The 24,987-nt window shown below is 47.2% G+C and overlaps 1 protein-coding gene across 6 annotated transcripts in view; it reads left to right on the top strand.

Annotated features, from left to right (window-relative positions):
- The window catches only part of pde4ba (phosphodiesterase 4B, cAMP-specific a), a 145,014-nt gene extending 120,236 nt beyond the window's left edge, over nt 1-24,778 (top strand). For 4 of the 6 annotated variants that reach the window (XM_035648890.2, XM_035648891.2, XM_035648893.2 and 1 more), the window contains 9 exons: nt 4,008-4,120; nt 14,998-15,091; nt 18,285-18,580; nt 18,686-18,850; nt 19,499-19,598; nt 19,697-19,851; nt 19,988-20,110; nt 20,693-20,875; nt 20,975-24,778. In XM_035648890.2, the coding sequence (XP_035504783.1) occupies nt 4,008-4,120; nt 14,998-15,091; nt 18,285-18,580; nt 18,686-18,850; nt 19,499-19,598; nt 19,697-19,851; nt 19,988-20,110; nt 20,693-20,875; nt 20,975-21,439 (1,694 nt within the window). In that variant the 3' untranslated portion in view covers nt 21,440-24,778. Of the gene's footprint in view, nt 1-4,007; nt 4,121-7,497; nt 9,124-12,469; nt 14,118-14,997; nt 15,092-18,284; nt 18,581-18,685; nt 18,851-19,498; nt 19,599-19,696; nt 19,852-19,987; nt 20,111-20,692; nt 20,876-20,974 lie in introns of those variants that run through there. The other 2 variants (XM_035648896.2, XM_035648897.2) reach the window with 2 other exon arrangements.
- The last annotated feature ends 209 nt before the right edge of the window (nt 24,779-24,987 follow it).

The raw sequence follows: 24,987 nt of genomic DNA, 5'->3' as shown, positions 1-24,987 counted from the left end.
CTTCTCGCAAGATCCCGTTTCTTTTAGCTGTGAAGTCGCCGTTCTGACTTGAGGTGTGTCCAAAAAACGCTGATGCTGTAAACAAAATGTGTTGTATTTATGTGTTTGGAGCGTCTAAACAAGACTTTGTTCGCCCCTGCTAATATTTGCATCATAATGAAGAGCAAAGAAAGAGGATCCCATGTGACAGGACTAAGAACTAATCGAGACAGAACTAATCTAGGTCACTGTATGTGGACAGAACCTAACCATTAAAACTCAATACCATTTTAAATCCTAATTTTGCACCATTAATCAAAAGCTTTTAATCATCAAGATAACGCTCTTTTCCCCACCATGTTTTAAAGTGGGACGTCAGCAACTCCTGCAACTCAAAAATTGTTAATCTAAATTTAAGATGCTGTTCGGAAACTCGACGTGGCGTCGATTATTACGACGCCACGGGAATGCACTGGCAAAATCAGAAATAAGTACATATACACCAGGAACACAAAATACAAGTAAAATGACTGAAGCACATATTTACAAATCTCCCTGAAATAAAACTGATATTGCAGGATATAATTCCTATTGGGATTAAAAAACCCTCCTTCAAGGCTCCTTCAAGTCTTCTGGTTAAGTCCACACAGTTTAAACTGATATAACTGAAAGTTGTCAGGTTCCAAGTTTGCTTGACGTGGTCTCGGCGTGTTTGTTCCGTTTGACTCGTTTTGTTTTGCTGTAAATTGAAAACAGTGTTTCTACGGCCAGTGAAGCTGAACTGAATATTTCCTTGAAAGCGAGACACGGGGAGCTGACCTCATATCCATCCCAACCCTCCCTGCCTCTGCAGCCTGTTGCCTCTGCCTCCGTCAGCTGGAGTGTGTGTGTGTGTGTGTGTGTGTGTGTGTGTGTGTGTGTGTGTGTGTGTGTGTGTGTGTGTGTGTGTGTGTGTGTGTGTGTGTGTGTGTGTGTGTGTGTGTGTGTGTGTGTGTGTGTGTGTGTGCGTGTGTGCGTGTGTGCGTGCGTGTGTGCGTGTGTGTGTGTGTGTGTGTGTGACACCATTGTGGGTCTGAGCGCTGATCAGAAAGGCCGGGATGGAGGCGGTGGAAATCCCCTCTTACATCGTGGTGTTGCCGTGTGTGTGTGTTTGTGTGTGTGTGTGTGTGTGTCACTAGACATTTGACTTTTGAATGCAGTTTCCCTTGGTCACTTTGAGCAGCTGTAGCTGAAGCGACTGCTATTATGCAGCTCGCGCCTTCTATTTAAACAAGAGGATATTGTTAAAGGTCTGTATCTTCTTGATTTTTTTCATAATGATTTCTAAACACGCCATCTGTCTTTCATGAGCAGAAAGCTGTTTGGAATTATGTATGCAGCAAAAAGTACAAAAGCAATCTGCCACTGGAAAAACAAAGTTGTAATTTTTCAAAATAAATAGAAAATTTAATTATGTAAATTCAGCTTTTTCTCTCTCGATTAGATCGACTACATGGATCAGTTGAGGTAAAATGAAAAATCTAAATCAAGGCTGAAACCCCTGATGGTGGTTTCCAGCAACATCCAATTTTTATTAACCTTTACAGCCATTTCCATTTTTTTCTTCCTCTTCTAGGAACAAAAAAATGCTTTGTTACCTGAAAAAAACAGCAAATTACTTGAGATGTGTATTCTACGAGTCAACATTTTTCGTTTTGAAGTGGAGGTGGACGTCAGGAACAGACGAGCAGGTTCAGAGCTCGCATTGACTCCGTTGACTGGTTTGTCAGTTAGCCGCGCGTTCGCATTGAAGTATTTAAAACACTGGAATCAGGTTTGATGGTTACTGCATCGCAATGGCATTGAGAAATAAGCCAGTCGATGCTTCAATGCTCACCACATAAATCGTCGCTTTCTATTTATCTGGTGGTGAACTGGGTCCGGCGCTGGAGTAAACACTGGTGGTATTGGCTCTGCCTGCCACCGGGGCAGGGATCCGAGTGGAACTGTTATACAAGCGTTATAGTTAAGTGGCTCTGGCAGCTACCGAGATCTTGGATTTAGTGTGTGGGGACCCACAAGCATGTTGGCCTCGTGGCCAGTTCTAGGTCCTGAGTCACTAAACCAGATTTTCTAAGGCTCCGTACCCATTTTTGTGTGTTTTGAAAATCAAAGTCATGAAAGCGGTCGCGGGCTCAAACCATCAATCTAGCGATTCAGTTTTCCTCTGATACGGCTTCTTAACCGCACATGCACGAGTAAATACATGCATACATCCATGTGTGGACCACATCTGCACCCCTCTGCCCTGAACCGTAATCCAGTTCATTTTTTTCTAAAAATATTGCAACTGTATGATTCTCCGAAGTCATGTGTTTCTGTCAGTTCGGCAGCATGTGGCGAACGGTTCCAATGGCTGTCGAGCCTTTTTTTCTCCACCTGTTCGAATCCTGCATGTTTAACATCTCGCAGTCTTCTTCGCTGCCTCTGTCGGCACATCCCCAACACCTGCAGATCATCAGCGTAATGTGTAACATGTGGCAAGAATGTTTTTGTCTGAGACAAACAAAATGGGTCTCATCTTTTCTTTTTTTTTTTACCAGTGATTCAGCTGCTTCATGTCCAGTCAGATGTCTGCTGACACTGTCTTAGAAGGGAATCCAATATTTTTCTACTTCTGAAAGCCTGTATGCAAACAGCAGAGAGGAAGGCTATGTTTCTTGCAGTCTTAGCGGAGTTTAAAAGTTCAAATGAGAACGCTGTGACAGACACGAGGGGCCTTTTCCTTGTCCTTCTGAAAACGCCGAACCGCCGCAAATGCGTCGGGAATACTGGAGAGAGAAAGAAATCTCAAATAAGTGTAAGCCGTTTCAACATCAGCCGCTGGTCGGAGTCGAGCTGAACGGACACACACACACACACACACACACACACACACACACACACACTCCCTCTCTTTCCCTCGCTCCCCTCATCAGAGCGAGGGCCGGCCGCGGGCAGAGCGCCAGGTGCCTCTCGTGTTCGGGAGAGCAAACAGCCTCGCGTCTTTGATGGCGAGGAGATCAGAGCAGGGGACACATTCTACGTGGCCACGCTAAGGTCACGCCGCGGTGCACACCCTGCTGCCATGTTGTGCTCCGCAGCTAGGAGACCCGGCGTACACACTATGCCGGGGCAGCAGACGTCGTGCATGTACACGTGTGTGTAGGAGTGTGTGCGCAAGTCCGACCCCGCCAGCTACCTCATCCCAACAACCCACCCCCTTCCTTTCCAACACGGAGCCACTCCAACCTTGACGTACAATTACGGCTGTTTTTTCCTTTTATCCGGTCATGGGCACGACTATGTGCCCTGCAATGTAAACAATCATTAGAATCCCTAACTGAATCGCTAATCATGCATATTGCTGCACAAATGGTTCAGACTAGTTGAAAATGAAACCGTGGATCTTAACCGTACGCCTATTTTACACTTTGTAGGTGCTTTGGAATAAAACGAAAAAAAAGAAAGAGGCTTTGATTGATTGACAGATGTTGGCTAAATCCCATCTTGAATATGTGATAAAATGTGCATGGATTCAAAGGCATCTGCTTGCTCCCTGGGAGGTGGGGTAAAATGTTTGTGTGGCGAAGGGGTGGTGGGTGGGGGGCGGGGGGTTTCCTGCTCTTGATTTTTATGTAAATGAGCTATGGGCCTCAGATTGCGTAGGGTGGAGGGGTCACACACACACACACACACACACACACACACAAACACACGCACACACTCTTTGCTCAGCTCTACTCTGCTGACAGCTGCGAGTTCCACCAGCTCGCCACGGCTACACCTCCTCATGATGAAGGAGCGCTGCAGCCGGGGGCCACCTCCAGCCTTTCCCCCTGCTCAGCAGCAGCAGCAGCAGCAGCAGCAGCAGCAGCCGCCGCAGCAGACTCCCCGAACGGGACCCGTGGGTGGATGTTGCCTGGGAGTGGCCGGGCAGTGCTCGGGCTCCATGTGCACCGTCCGTTCTGACTGTGCGTCTCTGTGTGCTGGCTGCTTGTTGTTGACAGATGAGGCGTACCAGAAGCTGGCCACGGAGACGATGGAGGAGCTGGACTGGTGTCTGGACCAGCTGGAGACCATCCAGACCTACCGCTCTGTCAGCGACATGGCCTCCAACAAGGTAGGACAGGCTGCATCTTTTGACAACTTTTGAAAAAAAACAACTTTTGCCCAGCAGCTCTGTGGAGGAGCCCCCCGGGGAATCTGAGCAGCTGCCTGGAGGGCTAATCCCCCCCAGCGCGTAAAGCCATGAACGACAGTGTCCAGAGGTGCAGCAGCTGATTGTGGCATGACCCAGGCAAAGTCAACCGTATTAATAGTCTAAACATGTACATGTACAGAAAGAAGGAGGAGTCTGAGTTGGCAGAGAGGGCTGCAGCAGTAAGCAGCGTGTGCATGAGCGCTGCCTGTACACTGGATGTTACTCATTTCTCTAGTTTCTATTTTCTGTTTTTTGTGCGCAAAAGGTTATCTGATAAAAGGAAATGTGTGGTTTTGTCTGTTCAACAGATGTGTTCCTCTTTTCATCTTGCCTGTCAATCAACTTTTAACCCCCCACTGTTTTACTTCTGTTTTTCTACTATACTACACGTCCATTTTTCCGGTTCTTCTTCTTCTGAGCAACATCTCAACCATATTGCTTATTGCCAGAACCCACTGCCGAGCAATATTAAGCTCTTCTTCGTCTTTGTACTGCCACACCTTATCTGTACATGTGCATCTAAGCGAGTTGCTAATTCAGACTCTTGCACATGACTTTCTAACTTCTATTATTACCCATAGAAGTTGCCTGCAGTAAGGTCGCAAGACCCTCTAGGCCCAGTAAACCCTCACGTTAAGAGAAAGATCATGATTTTGGTTCAATTAAAACCCTCTAACCACATCAGCATTGGCAAACGAAAGAGACGCTCACCTGTATCTTGTTAGTCAAACCATTGGAATCATTATTACTACTGTGTTACTGTTCGAAATTAAATCAGCAGTAGTGAGACGGCTTAGATGCTGTAACGTATCATGTGCATATCGTGCCTTTAATTCGCTGTGTTTGAGCTTTAACCCCGTTCACCCCGAGTTGTAATATCACGCATATATTATGTAAAGTGGAAAATGGACTCGGGAAGATAGTGTCCTTTCATCCCGGTGAAAGTTGCTCATCTCGTGTGCGAGCCCCCCCCCCCCCCCCCCAAAAATGAGGTCTGTCTCTTCTTGGTTCTGCTATGGTCCATTTCTCTTCAAGGTCTCATAATTGGTCGACTGCTCGGACCCTCTCAGCCAATAGACTTCCACTGAGATGATGTCATGCACATTGAAACCGTGTTTCCTGGCTCTGGGAAAGTTTTGGAAATTTCAAGTCTTCATGGTTTAAAACAGATAGTCTACAATGTAGCACTTGTAGCTTCTTTTGAAAATGTTGATAACTGTTGACTCCATGGTTGGATGCACTTTGTGAGTCGCTTTGGACAAAAGCCTGTGCTAAATGAATGTAATGGTTCAAAAATTCGTAATAGAAAGAGTAATAATTGATCACTGATTTGTTTTTGTTGTTTTTTTTCTCTGCAGTTGCACAGATATATCTTTTTTTACAATGGGGAAAATACTATCTGACCTGCAACGGATTGTTCTTTATTGCAGTGCCATGGTTGGTCACTTGGACAAATGTACCATAGAAAGATGTATTGAGGGAGCTGGATGTTGCCCCTGGTTCTGGCACTGCAATGAAGAAACACCCTGCAGCCCAAATAGCATTTCCTCATTGACCCACGACGTTTTTACATTTGCAAAAACTTTCCCAGAGACTTTAAATTGTACGCAGGTAAAGTCTATGAGGCGGGCAGCAAATGAGAAAAAAAACCCCCAGAGTGATCTTTGAGCCCAATATCCAGTTTGTATAATGCGTCCATGGCTGTAACTGGACCATGAGTGAGACTGGAATATGGATGTATTGTAGGATATCCCTTTAAAACATCCGTGGACTGGATGTTTTGCCATCTTTGTTGTAGAAGTAAAATATTCCTGAAGCTGTTTCAGATTTCAGTTTACTTTTTGTTGACTCATAATGTCCAGTAGTACATTTTTTGTTAGTATGTTTTGCTTGTGGTATAGTGAGACCCCATCGAGCTGCTGTATGGGCCGAGAGGCAGCTGTGTGTAGGAGAGTCTGAAAACAGTTTGTCAAGTGAGCCAAGAGGGAAAAGCTTGTTATTTTTCTCATAAAACTGGACAACAGGATGCAAGTGGTCCTGCAGTGGGTCAAACACAATAAACTCGAGAGGAAGAGAAGGGACATTTTTGTGTGTGTGTGTGTGTGTGTGTGTGTGTGTGTGTGTGTGTGTGCGTGTGCGTGTGCGGGATCCGTGCAGAGCCCTGGGCAGAGTGACTCTCTCTTCCTGTCTCCTTCCTGATCCCCCTGCTCTCTCTCCAGATGACAATAGACATCCCATCACACCCGTTCGGATGGCTAACGGTCATGTTTATTCATCCCGCTGCTGTCGTCATGCGGACACAGATCCTACTGTGACAGTCAGCTGGACTGGTTTCACTTAAAACAAACGAAGAAACCCCCCCCCCCCCCCCCCCAAAAAAAAGACAGAATAAATAATGTTAAGCATTTAAAACAAACAGACAACGACATAAGGCCCCAGGACCGAAGAACAAAACAGAGAGTAAATAGCTGATGCAGAATGCGACTGTGTCCAATTCAGGAGAATGAGACTATGGACCCCCGTCTTAGACAAGTGTCTTTGCTAGCTTCAGATAATTGTCTTTTTTTCTGGCCCTTGTTGTTTGGTTTTTAAATGAGCTGTGGTCCGGCACATTGTTGGCACATTGGCACATCTTGTCTGAAAGTCAGCGGTGCAGAATTTCACTATTATCTTAAGGGGCACAATACTAAGATGGTCGTATGCATCCACATAGGCGGGTGCATGGCGTGTGTCGAACCCAGTGACGTCAACTCCTGACTCGCAGGCAAATCTGCTATCATAATACAAAATCTGCCAAAATGGAAATGCACCTGGCTTTGGAGGGGAATGGGAGATGCCACTCTGAGTAGTGTATTGGAAGTTGTGCCCAAAACACACCCAAGATTAATTACACTATTTATTACACTAATTATTACCACGAGCCTGGTGCAACAACCTTTATTTTTCGCTGATAAACTAGTAAAAGTAGATTTGGACATGCCTTGCACGCACCATGTGCTTAAAACCAATAACTTATTGTTAAAATGAGGCCTGATTATTTCACAACACTTTTGTATTTTTTTTGCCGTATTCATAAATGTGGCAGCTTACAGGCGAATTACTCTTATCTAACTGGAGACTGGGATTTTTAGCTCTTTCACGACCACAGAAAAACTCAAACCGCAGGATTGAGCCAGACGTTATCTGCAGGTGATGAATAATTTCAGGAGCTGCCAGCTTTAGAGAAATTCCCAAATATCTCAATTCCGGAATAGCGAAGAGACGGATGATTGACGGTCAGTTTTAGTGATGTGAATGATCTGCAGCGAAGCATATCGGGTGGCACAATGTGCTCATTGTGTACTATGAGTCCCTGTCACTGATGTGACTTTGGCAGGTGGGTGCGTGGGTCCAGACACGTACTGTAACCACGTGAGGATAAGACTCTGATAAGGAATACCCCCATCAGACTCGCCTGTCTTTTAGCCAGTTTGTGTGGACTGTGCGTGTGTTTGTGTATGCAGCCGTGTACATATTAACAGTAGGTTAATCCCATTGACATCTAAACAATCTTACTCCTCACCCTGTTTCCACAGTCAACTGTATTATTACACAACTGCTGCCCCTTTGTCTGGTGGGCCGTTGCACTCGACGTGGTTTTTATTAAGCCAAGAACAGGCCAATCGGCCAATGCGACCCCCTGAATACCTGTTGCATTTCCGATGGAAAAAACTGTTATTCAAGCTGGAGCAGAGTGTGAAACAGGAGCAGCGGGAGGGAGGCGAAACGCGAGAAGCCGCTGCCGTGCACCTCCGCGGTGAAGTGCGGGGGGGGCTGTCGCCGCCGAGGACTCGCAGTACGCGACTGTCCCCTCTGTTATGTGGAGCTGACGCAGGCGGGTCAAGGCCTGTCTCGAGTCTGTGTCAAGACAGTACGCCTGCTGCCGTCCGAAAGTCGTGCTCTGAAGCGACAAGTCCAGGGAACAGTTGGTCAAATGACACACTTCCGCCTATCCGCTTAACATCGTTACACGATGAGTCTCTCTCTGATTTGGACTATTTGATGCACAGAACAAGCCGAGGGGACGGCATTACCGGACATGGCATCCGGGACGTCAGAGAATCGATGTTTCTTGTTGTCATTCAGAAGATGACCTAAGAGATGAAATGACCGGCGGGTCAAGAGCTTCTGTGAGGACTGGCTGCTTTTCTCCTGGAGTGGATACTTTCAGTTTTTAAATGAAGCATCTTAGTGATTCGTGTTCCAGTAATACTACGCCACCACAGCACTGTGGTGGAGAGTCGGAGTCAGAGTTCTTTCTTTAAAGTAAGAAGATTCCACTGCCTGTGGCCGTTCAACTTTCACCTGCAAAGATTTTATCTGACAGAAGGGGGGGGGGGGGGAACTACCCCTGACCACAGTATTCCTGCCGTAGCTGAAATTCGAGGAAATCCACTGTGTTCATTGCAACAGGAAGCGTTCAGGTCATCAAAATGATCAGCGCAATATTGGCCGCGTAAACCTGAGAGTTGTGACTGCAGCTGCAGGAGCAAGAAGAAGAGGCTAGAGGCGGGACTACCCCATGAAGGAGTGTGTGTGTGTGTGTGTGTGTGTGTGTGTCTGTGTCTCTCTCTCTCTCTCTCTCTCTCGGCCATTGCTCCACACACACACACACACGCACGGGGTGTGTGAGGTAAAGCCCAGTCAGACCTCGCAGCCCGTGTGAGTCACTGGAGCTGTGGCGTTTCCCAGCGTCAGAGGAGCCGAGCTTTGGTCCTTTTACTCACGCTGTAGTCAGACTGACACGGACACTTACAAAAAAAACCCCCAGAAACCGGTCAGCAGCCCCACACTCTGCTCCGAGCTCCAGACACAGAAACATGGGAGCCTGCTACTTTGACAAGAAAGAGAGGAAACTGGGGAAGCTGAATGGTTGGAGAAAGGTGAGTTCTACGTAGTCTGTAGTTTGGCTTTTTTTTTTCTTTTCTTCCTCTTGGTCTCTTAACGGATGCTCTTGTTTTGACGGGTTTTTTTGCCTTGATGTGAATTTCACGCCACATATTTATTTCATTGGGGTCGGTGCTTCCGAAAGTGGTGCATGCGTTCCTGCTTCGGACCAAACCTCCCACATCCTAACTTGGGATTTGTGAATTTCTAATTTTCTGCGGCTGTAACCCTTTTCAAGCATCCGAGTTAAAGTCTGGGTCTTGATGTTGTGTTTACAGAATAAGCTGAAATGCCTCTAGCTTACGGGATGAGTTCAAAATCGTCCCTCGGGGTGGAACTAAGTTTTTAGAGACTGTTGCATTGGGACAATGTCAAAACTGACTTTCTCTTAAGTTATAGTGACCTATAGGCAGGGCAACCTTGTACTTAGTGGAACCGCATGGCAACTGTCTTTATAGAAAGAAAAAAAATGAGCATGTCTTTCTCCGGTCTCTAGAAGAGTGTGGTGTTCAAACAAAGAGAAGTGGGTGAGTCAATACGCAAAATGATCGTGGATTTAACTCATCTTTGGCTCCGGGAGGTGATGGACGTTGTTTCCTAAAAAAAACATTGTACACATTCCTGGAGAAGGTTATATTTTCTCTCCCTGTTTCTTATTCTCTCTGAGGCCAAACACTGGGGTCATCTGAGGGGAAGGAGAGAGGGAGAGAGAGGTGGCTGCGATGTGGTTGGGCGCTGCTCCGTGCTTGGCTTGTTCAAACAGGGGATGGAGCGTAACGTAAATCACTCTGTGACTTCTGTGACCAGCACGTCGTTTAGAATGAGAGAACATTAAGATGTTTCTGCGACTTTGTGACTGCCGGGTAGATGCTGTCTTTGCGTTTCTTTCTGCTGGCTGTGCAGCCAGTTAGCTTTTCTCATCTAAACCCCCCCCCCCCCCAAAAAGAAAAGAAAAAAGGTGTTGCAGACCACATCTGACTCGACCGATGCCGGGAGCGAGGGGATCGATTCTCTCGGCTCAGAAATGATTTGCCTCCTGTCCCTTCATCAATACACCTTACTTCACAGGTTCAGAGTCATGCACACAAACACATGCCCTCTCCTGCAGACACGCATGAGTGCATGAGTCAGAGGAAGTGAGAGGTAGTCAGGCCCTGTCTGAGTTGTCCATACCCCTACTCAACATACGCACCTCATGCGTATGTAGGTTCCCAGATTCCTACAGTTATCTCACCATGAGTCGTTTCTCGTTACACCGCGTAATCGTGTTTGTTGAAGAAATATAGTCTAATATGAAACACTACCGCTCAAGAAGACATGATTGCATAGGTCAGCAGTGATTCACAGTTTATGTACGTCGGAGTTATTGAAAAGAAATCAACGTCAAACAATAACGAGGCCACTGAGGCCACGACCACGTCTTTATCGTTTTCCACAGTGTCCTTGGGCAAGAAACAAAAGACCCTGATGATTTGCCACAGAGGAGTGGTCTATGGAACACAACGCTGTGCGTGAACGGGTGGATGCGGCCTGTGGAATTAAATTGCTTTGAGCGCTCAAATAAATTTACCAAAGATGACACTTCATTTCTCTGAAATCGTGATTCACTTCAAGTTGAAAGCCTGTGGCAGTTGTTGGCTAAAAAGTATAGGCATAAATCATGCTCTGGTGTGTGTGTGTGTGTGTGTGTGTGTGTGTGTGTGTGCGTGTATGTGCGCACGCGCGTCGTGGTGACGTCTGAGTTAGTTTTACATTCCACGGTTGTAAGTTGTGTCACTGCAGGGTTGCAGGGTCAGTCCTCTCTGAACACACTGCAGGCTGCTGCACAGCACACTGAGCACAGTGCGCCCACTAGTGGCTCAAAGGCACAGCTTCATTATGAGGCATTATTTGAAGCATTTAGACAAACCAAAATTTGCTGTTAAGCAGTGGCAAGAAATCCAACAGAGAGAGGTTGAAATGGTGTGATTTTTGCGAGAGATTGCTCAATAGGATTTATGAAAAATAAATAGCAATGTAGTCGCAGTCACGTGATAGAGGCATGTGGCTGCGAGTGCATAACATCAGAGTCACGTGTCGGAGGGAAACTCCGTGTCCTCCTCCCCGGCTACCTGTCCGCCTGGCTGCCCTCCACAGTGAGCCGTCCGATAGGATCACATCTGAGTGGAGGAGGCTCAGCGTTAACCACCCCCTCCTCTCACAATGAAATACCACAGGCTCCATTCACATTCTCTCTCCGCCTCTGGCACAGCAGCTCTCTGCTGAATCAACCCGAGCAGAGAGAGAGAGAGAGAGAGAGAGAGAAACGTGAGAGGGATGGAGGAGACGTGAGGTTGAACGGTGAGGAGATGGAGATGCGGAGCTAAAGGACAGAATGAGAAGGCGTGAACGCGGGTGGGGACATGGACGGGAAATGACACAGGAGAAGAGAATACGAACGACACCAGAGGATGGCGAGAAGTGAAATAGCAGAGAAAGGAATACACAGTGTCATCGTGGATGAAAAGCAAAATCATGGCAAACACACAGGGCCAAAAACACACATGTGCCATGTCATCATAAACTGTGCTTAGCTGCGGATAATCGTACTCGTTGGCTGCTGCTGTCTGTGTGTGTGCACGGAGGCATTTCTTCTAGCCTCCGGGGGGGGGGAAGCATCGCTCTCCAGCACGTTGCAGGGAGACATCCCCCGCTGTTATTTTTGGTTTTCCTATATATATTATGCAGTGAGCTATTATATAAAGAGCTGCCTCCTTTCTCGCTCTTTTTTTGTATATACATGTATTTTTTTCCTTCTCTTTTCCAGCACCCTGCCTCCCGTCTTCTGGTTCTTTCCCTCCGTGGGAGGATAAGCCGGAATCCTCTCAGGGAAGCTTTGATTCCCCCCCCCCCCTCCACCCCCACCCCCCTCATTTTTTCCGAAACTCGTACGTGCACATGTATTGGGCTGAAATGTTCTCGGTGGAACCTCCGTTTGCAGTTCCCCGGGGCTTTCGGCTCTGAGGTGACAAGAACTATGGATGTTTTTCCTAATCAGTGGAGCATTGCACCAAACAACGGTCGTGACAATCGACAAAAGCACACGCTTGCCTCAAATTTGGCACCGGCACCCGTGCTGACGTATGGGTGTATATCGCAGTCAGGTGGCCCGAGCCTCGCACACTGCTGCAGCATCAACACCTGCTCCAAGGGGCGGCCCATCGATTCTGCCCGAGCGGCAGACAGACAGAGAGATGGATGACTGTGTTGGCAAGTGGCGGCGCCGAGGCAAATTGACATGTAAGTGGTGGAGAGCGAGGCGCTGATGGAGGGAGGGAGGGAGGGAGGGATTGGTGGATGCGAGTGAAGGCGAGGTGTGTGGTGTGTCCTTGTGACAGCTCAGCAGCTGCACCACATGTCTGCCTGGGCAGGAAAAGGGGAAGCCTCTCTCCTCTCCTCTCCTCTCCTCCCCTCTCCTCCCCCAACAGCCATACACTGGGCGACTGATGCTGTTGCTATGGCATTGGGGTGTGCTGGTTGTTGGTGTACACACACTCACTCACTCAGTCACATGCTGCGGGGAAAAACCGCGGGTCGGTGTCGCCCAAATTGGGGATGGATGCAATTACCTCCGCCACCCACCAACCCCCCTTCCTTTCTCCCCCACCCGGTGGTCGTCTCTCAGCTGTTAAAAATAGGCCATTCGCAGACGCCCTGACAGCATCTAACATTATTATTGGGATGCGGATAATGAACAGGCCCCTGAGTTCTCCACAATGGCCGCTGCACTCGGGGGGGATGTCGGGGGACAGCAGAAGACCCCAAAGAGGGAGAGAGGAGCGGATGATGATAGAGATAATGGCGATAAACATACTGGCGCGGCGATTCACATTTCCTCAAAACGGCCCCACCCCCTTTCGCAAACCCTCATTGTTTCGCTGTGGAGGGGAGGAATTGCTGTACGGCTCAATGACATTCCTTCACAATGGCTGACTTCATGAAAAAAAAGAAAGAAGAAAGAAACACTTTAAGAGGTAATTACAGGGCCTGGAAATTGAAGAGGATGGGATTTATCCTCAGCCCTTTGCACAACTGGAAAACGGGAAGGAAAAGTTACATGTGGAAATCCACGTCTGGATATTGAATATCAAATCACTCCAATATTCCTTCAAAACTTTGTGTGTGCACACCGATGCCAAGCTCTAGTTAGGGATCCCCCCCTTCTACCCACTTTCTGTCAAATCGTGTGTTCTGAATAGTGTTGCTATGGCTGGCAGATTAGAGCAGGGGAAACAGAGACGGATGAGGGAGGGAGCGAAAATGGGAGGAACCTGGAGGAAGAGAGAGAGAGAGAGAGAGAGAGAAGCAGGAAAGGAGGGGGAGTGAGCTCAACATCAGTGAGGGCAGCGAGGCAAGGCAAATCCAGCGGAGGATACCCCCCTCCAGTCAGATGAACATCGCTGCCTCACTCCCTCCTCCTCCTCCTCCTCCTCCTCCTCCCTCCGTCTCCATCGCTGTTTTTTTCCCCTCCTCCCTTCCTCGCCTCTCCTCCATTATTCATCAGCGTGCCGAGAGTCCCCGGCACACGGCTCCAGCTGCTGCCCCAGCCGATCCACCGAGCCTGCTGGATCTCCTCCTGGCCTAAGCCCGGCTGCAGCGCCCCCCCGACCGCCCCCCCCCCACCCCTCCGAACCCGACGTCCACCTATCCCCTCCATCCCCCGGGCATGGAGACTCAGAGCTGGCCCCTTTTCTGCCGCTGAGAGGGCGAGTGAGCCGTCATCAAGCTGCTCCCTTAGCTGCTGAGAGGCGAAGCACCAGAGGAAGAGAAGAGGGGTTTTGGGGGTTTTTTTTGTTGTTGTCCTCCTTTCTGCCGTCGAAGGAATCCGGTTCATCTGCCTCTACCTTTGTTCTATTGGATTACAGTTCTGGCTTTGTGTAGGAACGAGAAAACGGGGTCCAAAATGCCTGAAGCCAATTACCTGCTGTCGGTGTCTTGGGGTTACATTAAGGTGTGTGGCGCTTATCTACGTAGCTCGTCGGGATGCCGCGCTCATTCCGCGGCACCTCTCTCCGAGATGTGCTGCTGTTGTGTCAGAGGCTATTGCCAAAGAAATTGACCTTCTTCATATTATTATTCACTGTTTTTGAGGGAGCTTTTTTCAGAATATTCTGCTTTCCTTATTGCATCATGTGGGGTGGGTGGTGGGAGGGGGGGATCTGAGAGGATGGTGTTTTGTGGCTCAGGCTCCATCTTGAGCCCTCTGCAGAGCTATGCATGTTGGTGTGTGTGTGCGTGCGTGCAAGCGCATGCATCAGCCCGTCACAAACAGCCGCCACCGCAGTGCCTGGACCACCGTGCGCTGTCAAATACATGCAGCCCCCCGATTCTGCCCCGTCTATTTGAAGGCGGTTAATAGCACAAGACATGGGACAGGGAAATCACTCAAATGTTGGAGCGAGGAGGAATGTAGGGAGCAGTGTGCGGATTTTATCTCCTGACACCGTTGAAATTCTTGCACTGTGACGCAAATAACGCCGGGACTCCAGAGAAAGATGTGATTCAGTGTCGTGAAATTGTAGATTGGCTGCAGGGGGTGAATTGCAGGGGAATTGAAGTGTGATGGCCTCCCCACTGGTAGCACGAATAATGATGCGCACTCTAATTAATTTAAGGGAAAATGGAGGGGGAAAATAACATGCCCCCCCCCCCCCCCCCCCCCGATTGTACGCCGTAATTAAATAAAAGTATTGAGCTGGTGGAGGAAAACTGGGCACTGTTGTATTTTCCATGGAATCTTGTACCATTAATTTCCTCTGTGGAAACTGACAAAATGTATTTCTCTCTCTCTCTCTCCATCTTCCTCTTTCCTCTCTCTCTCTCTCTTGCAGTTCAAGAGAATGTTGAATCGGGAGTTGACGCACCTATCTGAGATGAGTCGGTCTGGAAATCAGGTTTCCGAATTCATCTCCAACACCTTCCTAGGTAAATCAAAATCTTGTGTGCCCTAAAAATCCCACGCACAAATTCACAGATTCGGTTTTTCATCATCAGCCACTACAGAGAATAATGCCCACGATACATGGAAAAAAAAAAAAAAAAAACACAAATACCAACATATATTTAGTGGCTCAGGGAGAAAAACTCACTTCTCTGCTTTTTGCCGCATTGTTGTTCTGCAGGTTCAGTCTTTCGCATGATGTTAAGCTGTGCAAATTGCTCTGGCAGCCGTTTCTGTGGGGGCGTACCATAAAACACTGCGCCATTAAGCTTCCCTAGATGTCTCTGGCATCGGGCTCAAAACGGCCATTAGAAATTGAGTATCCACAGAAGTAAAAGTCAATAAAGTGAGTGGCTTACTGTAAAAAGTACACTTTGACTGACAAGCGGGCTTGTTAGCCCGAGTCGGAGTGAGTGGATTGGAACAGGGAGCTGTCGGCATGGGTTGCACATTGGAGATCTGAGAGTAGATGGTGGTTCGCTAAAGAAAATGTATTTACGTTATCTTTAGAACCGTTGCTGCGGCTCTCATTTGTCCCCCACATGTTGAAAACGTTTCATGATTCTGGTACTAAGCTACACAACGCCACTCAAAGAAAGCACTAGGAGGGACAGTCCATCACTTTCCCCAGATTTCTGCTGTAAAAGTTGGCCTTTGGTCAAAGTGCGACTTCCCCAGCGGTGTGACGGCAGCTTGGGAATTGACAAGTAAACGAGTTAAAGATACTGTAGATTAACAAAAAGCTAAAACGATGATAAGATGCCAGACAGAGCTATACTAGTAGAGGTAGTTCTTAGGAATATTCGGAAACTGTGCTTCCGATCAATCTGGCATGTTGATCTGGTGTCATGTCGTCGGCGGATCCCTCACCTGTGGATCATACAGGGCGAGAGGGCGAGGTGAGGGGAGACGGGGGAAGGAACAATCAGGGGAGGGCGGGGGGTGGGGGGGGGGGAGCTGACTGCAGTGTGGGAGAAAACAGAGGCACAGAGGAAGGAACCCCCTTTGCTGGCAGCGAGATGAGCGTGGCAGATCGCGTGACTCGTCCCTGTCCTAATGCATCCTGGTCAGCGGGGACGCCTTGTTGTCCCCCCCCCCCCCCAAACAATCCCTCCCGCTCTCTCTCTCTCTCTCTCTCGCCCCGCTGAGAATCCAGACGGAGATGACTATCGCTTCGAGAAAGACGTCAGGATTACCCTGCTGGTGGTGGAAAGGCGGAGCAGGTAGACTTTAGCGAGGGAGGCTGAAGCAGCACAGTTTGACTTGGCCTCAGCTGACCAGCAGGACTGTTTATTCACTCCATCCATTCAGATTAGTATCGCACTGATAATGCCATCGTTTCTGCTTTATATTATTTTCATGAAAGCAATTCAGATGAATCACATTTCCCTCATGTATGCCTGGTTCTGCAGAGGCCCTTCTGAAATCCAGTGCAAATTTCCAGCAGGTTATTGTGGACTGTGTGGTTTTCACATGTTTTAACTGATGGTGGGGCAGGTTGTTGCTCATGGAACCGGGATAATTCCCCAGATTAATAAAAAAGATCACAGGGTTTCTGATCCAGGGCGATTTTAAACCGGGAGTTTTGGCTTTCCATTAAGGACTCGTTGGCAGACTGCGTGCCGGCCAGTCACGTGCGCCGCTTCCCCTGGCCACGTTTGTCCTCGCAGCACAGTTTTGCCATAATTCCTTTTGATCGGGCAACAACCACGGCGCACTATAGTTCGGGGAATACACTGGGAGGGAAAAGGTCCCCAAAGAGCCCCCATCCTCCTTCCCTGCTGCATCTGCGTCTCTCACACCAGAGCGTATGGAGGCGGATGAAAGGGAAATCGGATGGAATCGAAATAAACGTGGGAGGAGAGGAAGAGGAGAAGTGATAATAGGAGGGAGAAGAGAGCACCAAACATTTCTGTCTGTGTCTCTATGTTAGGAAAAAGACTGAGGTGGGAACAAATAGAGGGAAAGAAAAACAAGGACAGTGACATGCAAATCCACGTGACTGAAACGAGCGTCTTAATCTGATGGATTACCGTAACCGTGATCATGATATCATGGTGACCCGTGCTCCAAACCGGCAGAGCAGTTTATCACTTCTATCTCGTCAACTGTGGAACACATTGCGCACCATTTACTGTACGCTGGCACTTACTTATGTCGAAATGGATGATAAGAAGCGTGTCTGTCCCACGATCGGTTATATCTCTCCCTCTCACACACACACACACACACACGCACACACGTGTACATATACAGGCCCCACACGCAGACACCACACAACAGTGGTAATAATGATGGCTTGTAATGAATTAGAGGGCAATATATTGCTCTTCCCCTTGTTTCCCACGCAGCACATGTCGGAGAGCGCTTAATTGCCCGTTCTCAGTTACCACTGGAGAACGTGAGGAAGGCACAGAAAACAAAGAGAGAGAGAGAGAGGGTTTGCATGAGTGTGAAAGTGATTATTTGAATTACAGCTGGTAATTGAATAACCCCTCCACAGGGAAAGGCTGACAGGCCAGACATGAGCGGAGTCGAGGCTTGATAGATGAGAGCGCAGCCCACATACGTATCGATAGGCCGTCCCCGTAGGATTTCATTTGTCTCTTCTGTGACTGCAGTAAACACAAGGGTCTGGTTGTTTTTTTTACAGGATACTCGTGTATCCTTTCATATTTTAGTTTTTTTTTTAGGCTTACTCCCTTTTTTCGTGGCCAGTCCAGACGTCAGTGGAATAAAATGAACCCAACGTTAAAGTCCCCCTAAATACTAAGTGATTTGATAAGATGCGGCTCATTCTAATGACTTTGCGGGACCGTCGCAAAGCGTGTAGGTAAAATTCCCAGCTCTACATCTTTCAATGGACTGACCTACGGAAGTGAAAAGAGCGGGGGAGTTCAGACGGAGACCGCAGGCGGCGGGAGGGAGCATGAATGAACAAATGAATGGAGGGACAGATGATGAATGAATGAATGAAATCTCAAGAGGAACAAACCTACCGCCAGGTGCTTCACGGTGCACCTGGCTCCTCAGGCAGCCTATGAGTCCCACTTAGTTTTAACGCTCAAGCACATTATGCTGTGTGGGGGTTAAGTGGGGCTTTTAACCACCTCCACCGTTCTCTAAAAAACAGGCAAATATAAATCCGTTTTTTTTTCCTCCCCCTCCTCCCTTTAGACAAACAGAATGACGTGGAGATCCCGTCGCCCACGTCCAAGACCCGGGAGAAGAAGAAGCAGCAGCAGCAGCAGAAGCAGCAGCAGCTGATGACACAGATCAGCGGGGTCAAGAAGGTCTCCCACGGGCCCTCGCTCTCCAGCAGCAGCATCTCTCGCTTCGGCGTCAAGACCGATAAGGAGGAGCTGCTGTCCAAAGAGCTGGAGGACCTGAACAAGTGGGGCCTGAACATCTTCACCGTTTCAGAGTTCTCCAACAACCGACCTCTGACCTGCATCATGTACGCCATTTTCCAGGTATGGAGCGGACTGCTTTTATCAGTATTGTAAAAAAACAACAACAATAAAACAATCATGTTCCGTTGGTTTAATTACGTCCTATAAATACATTTGTGTTTGTAGGAGCGAGACCTGTTGAAGACATTTAAGATCCCGGTGGATACGTTAGTGGCCTACATGATGACACTGGAGGACCACTACCATTCAGATGTGGCCTACCACAACAGCCTGCATGCCGCTGACGTGGCCCAATCCACACACATCCTCCTGTCAACTCCAGCCCTGGATGTAAGCGATAACACTCACAGTCACAGTCCCTCAGCCCAGGCTCCATCATGACGAGGTCCCGCGGGCCCTGAACAGTGTCCGTCCACAGAAATGAGGGAAAGTTAAATCCGAGTGAGCTCTTGCATCATCGCATGTGCCACCTTCCTGGAGTTCCACTGCAGCTTTCAAGAGCTCAGTATCTTTCCATTGAATCATTTTTTTTCCCCTCCGCAGTTTACCGAGAGAGCTTCCCCCCCCCCCTTCCCTTATAGACTCGTCGATCCGTTGCCTATTTGTTGGGATTCTGTCCTGCGTGCAATTTCTTTTCCAGAGCTCTCCCAAAGTTGCATTAGCTGGTGAGATTCAGTTCAGGTCCCAACGCCCAAGCCTTTAGGTCGTGATTTACGTGATGCTTTGGTTCTCCATCTCTCATCTGTCGCAGCCAGTCGACAAACTATTATACTCTCCCACGGTGGAGACAGGCTGGTGGAGGAAATCATTTACAATAACATTCCTCTGCTCTTGTGTGACCGTAGCTGTCTACTGCTTTCCCAAAAGGCAGAATGTTCGGATGGATTAATTGTTCTGTTTTCTGTGCTGTTGTTGTTATTTTATCTCCAGAAATATTTTAACGCTCTTCTCCCTTCCTTCCTCGTCTCTTTTTCCCAGGCGGTCTTCACCGATCTGGAGATCCTAGCAGCCATCTTCGCTGCGGCCATCCATGATGTTGACCACCCTGGAGTTTCAAACCAATTCCTAATCAATACCAGTAAGTGGAAATATTACTCCTCAATCAGTACTTTAGAATTTGTAGTAGAGGCTTAAATATTGAAAATCGTGTTGTTTTGGGTTTTTTTGTCTTCGCAGACTCCGAGCTGGCGTTGATGTACAACGACGAGTCAGTGCTGGAGAACCATCACTTGGCTGTGGGATTCAAGTTACTACAGGAAGACAACTGTGATATATTCCAGAACCTCACCAAGAAGCAGAGACAGTCTCTTCGCAAGATGATCATTGACATGGTAATATATCCCGATTCATGTTCCACTGTGATCTTGATTTAAATCTCTATCTGACTGAATTATCTTAATGTTGAGTTTATTTTTATTCAAATGTTTCTCTCTCTCTCTCTCTCTCTCTCTCTCTCTCTTTATCCAGGTTTTGGCCACTGACATGTCCAAACACATGAGTCTGCTGGCTGATCTGAAGACTATGGTGGAGACCAAGAAGGTGACGAGCTCCGGAGTGCTGCTGCTGGACAATTACACCGACAGGATACAGGTACACGTTTTTTCCTTGCAAAACCAATCCCTTTAGCTAGCAAACAAAGAGCAACATTCCTACATTACGCGGACTGTGTGTTTTGTGACTGACCGTCCTGGAAGCCCCTCCACTTTTGCGTTGCACTAATCAATAGGCCGCGTTGGCAGGGGTTACACAGCCAATGATCATTAGCCGGCCTCCGACGCGGCTGACCTCTGCTCCCACTGTCACTCCTTTCCTCACTCCATCCATCTTCCCTTTTTGCCTCTAAGTGCTCCCTCTACACTTCCCCTGTTTTGGTCTTCCCAGGATTTCTTCTCCATTAGATTGCTTGTGCAGACCAACCCCCTTTCGTAACAGCGCCCATGACAAAATTTGCATTAAATCTCTTATGTGCGAGACGATCATTTCTCCTTTACTGCATCTAATTGTTAGAATCTGCCTGTGTCCTTTCAGGGATATTGGAGAGGATCATTGTTTTCAGAATGGCTGACGAGTATAAACTCATATTGACCCAAATGTTAGGGGCGCTTCCAAATTTTGGGAGACATTTAGAATGTGTGCATTTTGAACTAAATTGAAATCCCGTATTATTTCTAGGTGCTACGCAACATGGTGCACTGCGCCGACCTGAGTAACCCCACCAAGTCCCTGGAGCTGTATCGTCAGTGGACCGATCGGATAATGGAGGAGTTCTTCCACCAGGGGGACAGGGAGAGGGAGAGGGGGATGGAGATCAGCCCCATGTGCGACAAACACACAGCGTCGGTGGAAAAGAGCCAGGTAGGCGACAAATCAAACAGCGACTGATGTGGAAGTTTGCATAGCTGCATCGAAACCCCCGACAGAGGCTCACCCCTAACTCTCATTTGTCTCTTTCAGGTGGGTTTCATTGACTACATTGTGCACCCTCTGTGGGAGACTTGGGCTGACCTGGTCCACCCAGACGCCCAGGACATTCTGGACACTCTGGAAGACAACAGGAACTGGTACCAGAGCATGATCCCGCAGAGTCCCTCCCCTCCCTTCTACGACCAGGGCACGCACGGACACAGCGGGGGCACCGGAGGGCAGGGGGGCGGGGAGAAGTTTCAGTTTGAGCTGACCTTGGAGGAGGAGGACTTGGATGGAATAGAGAAAAATGGCGAAGGGGAGGAGGAAGAGGAGGATGACGAAGAGGAATTAGAAGAGGAGGAGGAGGAGGAGGAGGAGGAGGACAGCGCGGGAGATTCCCGATCTCCTCCCCTGGACTATTCGGACGGTCAGGAGAACGACGAGGGCGGTATGATGGAGCCCACGTCAGCAATAGAAATCGTGACACATGAGGCGTCGCCCACAGACACATAGGGTGCCCATCATCAGGCTCACGCGGTGATTTGAAAGCTTTCGGAAAGAGAGGGGAGATCCTCTCGCAGCTGTGTTTTTCACAAGCCCACAGGGGCGAGGGCTTCGTTTCGGCCCGCAGACGGGCGTCTTGCACTTGGGTGTTTGAAGCCAGACAGGGACAGACAGTTTCAGAGAGGCGGCTTCAGAGTTCTCAGGAAATAATTGCTGCGAACTTTTGGTCTCGGCGGACAGACGAGACTGGCGGTGGAACTTGAAGGATTCTGGCCAGTTTTGGGAAATGGCTCGTTGTGTTTTCTGGACTGGCATTAAATGGACATTGACACTACTGAGAGAAGTTTTGTACCGTGAGACTTTTTTTACAGATATGATCTAGAAGTAGCATGGAGTAAGATCTACAGATGGAGACACGTTTGTATAGCAAGAGAAAGTTTACTTTTTTCCCTGTACCATTTGTCAAAGGACTTTTGTGTGCCTTTTTTACTATTGTCTTTATAATAGTTTTTTTATTTATTGAACACTCTAGTATGTCTGTGAAATATTTTTTTTTTTTCTTATCTGAAAGAGCAAAATCTTTTTTTTGTATGTTGAAAAGAGAACAGTCTTCCATGTATTGGGCAATAGAGAAATCCAAACAAACGTCGACAAACAACTCTTGGACATGTTCATCCAAATGGGGACACATGAACACACACACATTCTGCGCACATTTTGTCACATTTGTTTTTCTATCCGAGCACAATGTTTTCCTTCACACGTGGAATCCGAACGCTTACTTACAACTCATGGTTCATGTTACAGTCAGTCGATGAATGTCACGGTCACACTGAAACACATTACGTCTATTTTCATGCTGTATCTACTTCATACATCTTTCCTTTCGTAGACGTCTGCAGGCCGTTGGGGCTTCCCACCTTTTTTTCCCACCTCAATCATCTTTTAATGCAAATTACACTCATATCTCGCTCATATCTTGCTCATATCTTGAGGATTATGAAGTCATTTACTTGCAAGCATGCGGTCAGGTTTTTCAACGTAACATTGTTTGGACTTTTCATTCATTAGGATTTTGTCCTTGGTTGGTGTGAACGTAAGCGGGAAAACGAGACAACAATTTGCTTAGCTGTATGATAAAATCTGAAATGAAGTCTGCCAAGGACAAAACGCACAAGAGCGGTGAATCTATTTTTAGCCCACAGGTATGCTGCAGTCTTAATAATCCTGTTAGTTGGAATGGGTCCTGACCCCCGACCGGTCTGATATAACGCCCCCTGGCCCCCGGTGCAGTCAGGCCCAGACCAGAGGATGAAAGGTGCTCTTACAGTCGCCTGTCTGAAAGACACTTTCGGACCATAATCACCCCCACTGTTCCCACCAAACCCTTCTGGGCTCCACTGACACGACCCCAAAACAACCAGGCTAGCTATTTCTTCCTCATGCGAATCCCCCCCACCCCCCTCAAGTGCTGCTTCTGCTCATTGACGTCAGTTGAATTTTTTTTTTCTCCCCATCCCGGCTGTATCAGGTTTCCAGGACAGTCTAGTTATTAGGATCTGACGCAGGTTGAATTGCTGAAATCAGCGTGGCAGACTGTACCCTTCCCAAAAAATGAGGAATAATTAGATGCTCTAGTTATATATTTTTTTTTTCATTTCATCACTAATTCATTGGGGAAGATGGGTTTGTAAATGGTTTGCAGACGTCACACTTTTACTCCTTTGGCTTCCACGACGGAATTTTCCGGATGTTCTAGTCGCATCTGATATATTCTCCCCATTTTCACGTTAGTTTACTGATATACTCGAAAAAGGTACTTCATTTAATTTCACTCCAGCATGCTTAAGTGGCAATCGTTTGTGTGCAGTTTGTATGTATGGATGCTTTTATAGGTGTGTGTGTGTGTGTGTGTGTGTGTGTGTGTGTGTGTGTGTGCGTGCGTGCGTGCTTGTTTCTATGTGTGTTTGGATGTGCTGACTTTGTCACCGGGCCTTACCCTTCTCACTCCACACCTTTGTCGCTACTGTTTGTTGCTAGGAGCTCAAGTTGGTCCTTTTTGCTGTTTATAACAGTGTGTATTTATTCTATACTTTAAGCTTGTAAATAAGAAATACTGGTTCAGTGTAAAATCTATTTTAATTTATATATGCACTTGCATTACCTGGAAGTGGTGGTGTCTAATGTGTAGAAGACTCTGGATTAGAGTTTTTTTTATAGATGTATTATATATTGATATATATTGTTTTCACTATATATATACATATTTACATATGTATATATATAGTGCCCAGCAGAGCAGCAGCTAAAGAGACATGGTGTTGTCACATGAGAACCTTGTAACTCGAAACATCATTTTTATTTTGACATAATAGTTAAAAATGTCTTTTAATGTAATGTCACAGACAAAATGAATAACTTCATATTATTCTAATGCATGAATATTAAACCAAAATTTTTTCACTTTAACATCATGTTGAAACCTTGATTAATGTCACGGTATTTTTCTCATACAAACGGAAATTTTAGTTTCTCTCTGTTAAATTTTTGGTGTAAAATGAGTTACATTTCTTTCGGAAAAAACAGTTTTAGACCATTCGCGTTGTTGAAGGTACAAGGTTTTCATCTGACGGCAGCGATCCGGTAACCCAGAGGCAACATAGAGGACGTGCTGAACTGCATACGCTTGGATATAGGATTCACACAAGCTGGGGAACACAGTCGCTTAGTCAGTGCTTGGTATTAAGGGATACATTATAGCTTATTTTTCTCTCTGCGACTTGTCACAACCCGCGCTTCTTCATCCAGCATTTGAATGCAGATTGCTGACATGAGGCCAGATACAGATTTGACGGACAAACACAAAGCAATTGTCTCCTTTTACACAAAACACACTTCATGTAAAAGTAGATAAGACGGGGACAGTGTTGGTAGCATGCTCCAATACGCCCAGCACCGACGTGACTCGTTCTGAATTAACAACACATGATCTTATGTAACTGATTGTGCTAATGTGTGAACTCTTTCTGACCAAACTTGTTAGCAGTTTTTGAAATTCAAATTTGTCAGTATTAACATTGTTTATCTATGTTCAAACTTAATTCTTTTTTTTGGGTCCTAGTTGTGTCCAAATGGTTAGCCAGATTTAGCACTATCTGCATGAGATGGGTTTCTTTATTTTTCTTTTCTTTTTTTTAAATTGTCAATAATATGTTCAAGTCCGCCAGTTATTGCAGGTGGGTTATTAAATGTTTCACACAATGTATGGTATTATATTGTATATTGTGTTCAAAAAATAAATCTGAAATACTTTTTCTATGAAGTGATTAAAAGCAAAGCATGAATATATTTCATCTGTTTCTGCTGTTTTCCGCCCCCATAGCCTAGTTTTTCTTTGCCATGGGTGTGAACAACAAAATTGGCTCAAGTCACACTTCTGGTGGGTTCCCACATGTTTCACGAAGCTGTGTCCCCGGCACCTGGGTCCTGTGCTGAAAAGTAAAACGGTATCAAGTGTAGTTTAAATTCCCTGCTTGCGGCCCCTGGAGGCCTGAGCT

Source organism: Scophthalmus maximus, chromosome 13, assembly GCF_022379125.1.
Source record: "Scophthalmus maximus strain ysfricsl-2021 chromosome 13, ASM2237912v1, whole genome shotgun sequence".
Classification (NCBI taxonomy): domain Eukaryota; kingdom Metazoa; phylum Chordata; class Actinopteri; order Pleuronectiformes; family Scophthalmidae; genus Scophthalmus; species Scophthalmus maximus.
Note: the sequence above shows the minus strand (reverse complement) of the source record. Positions and strands in the feature narration are given on the sequence as shown.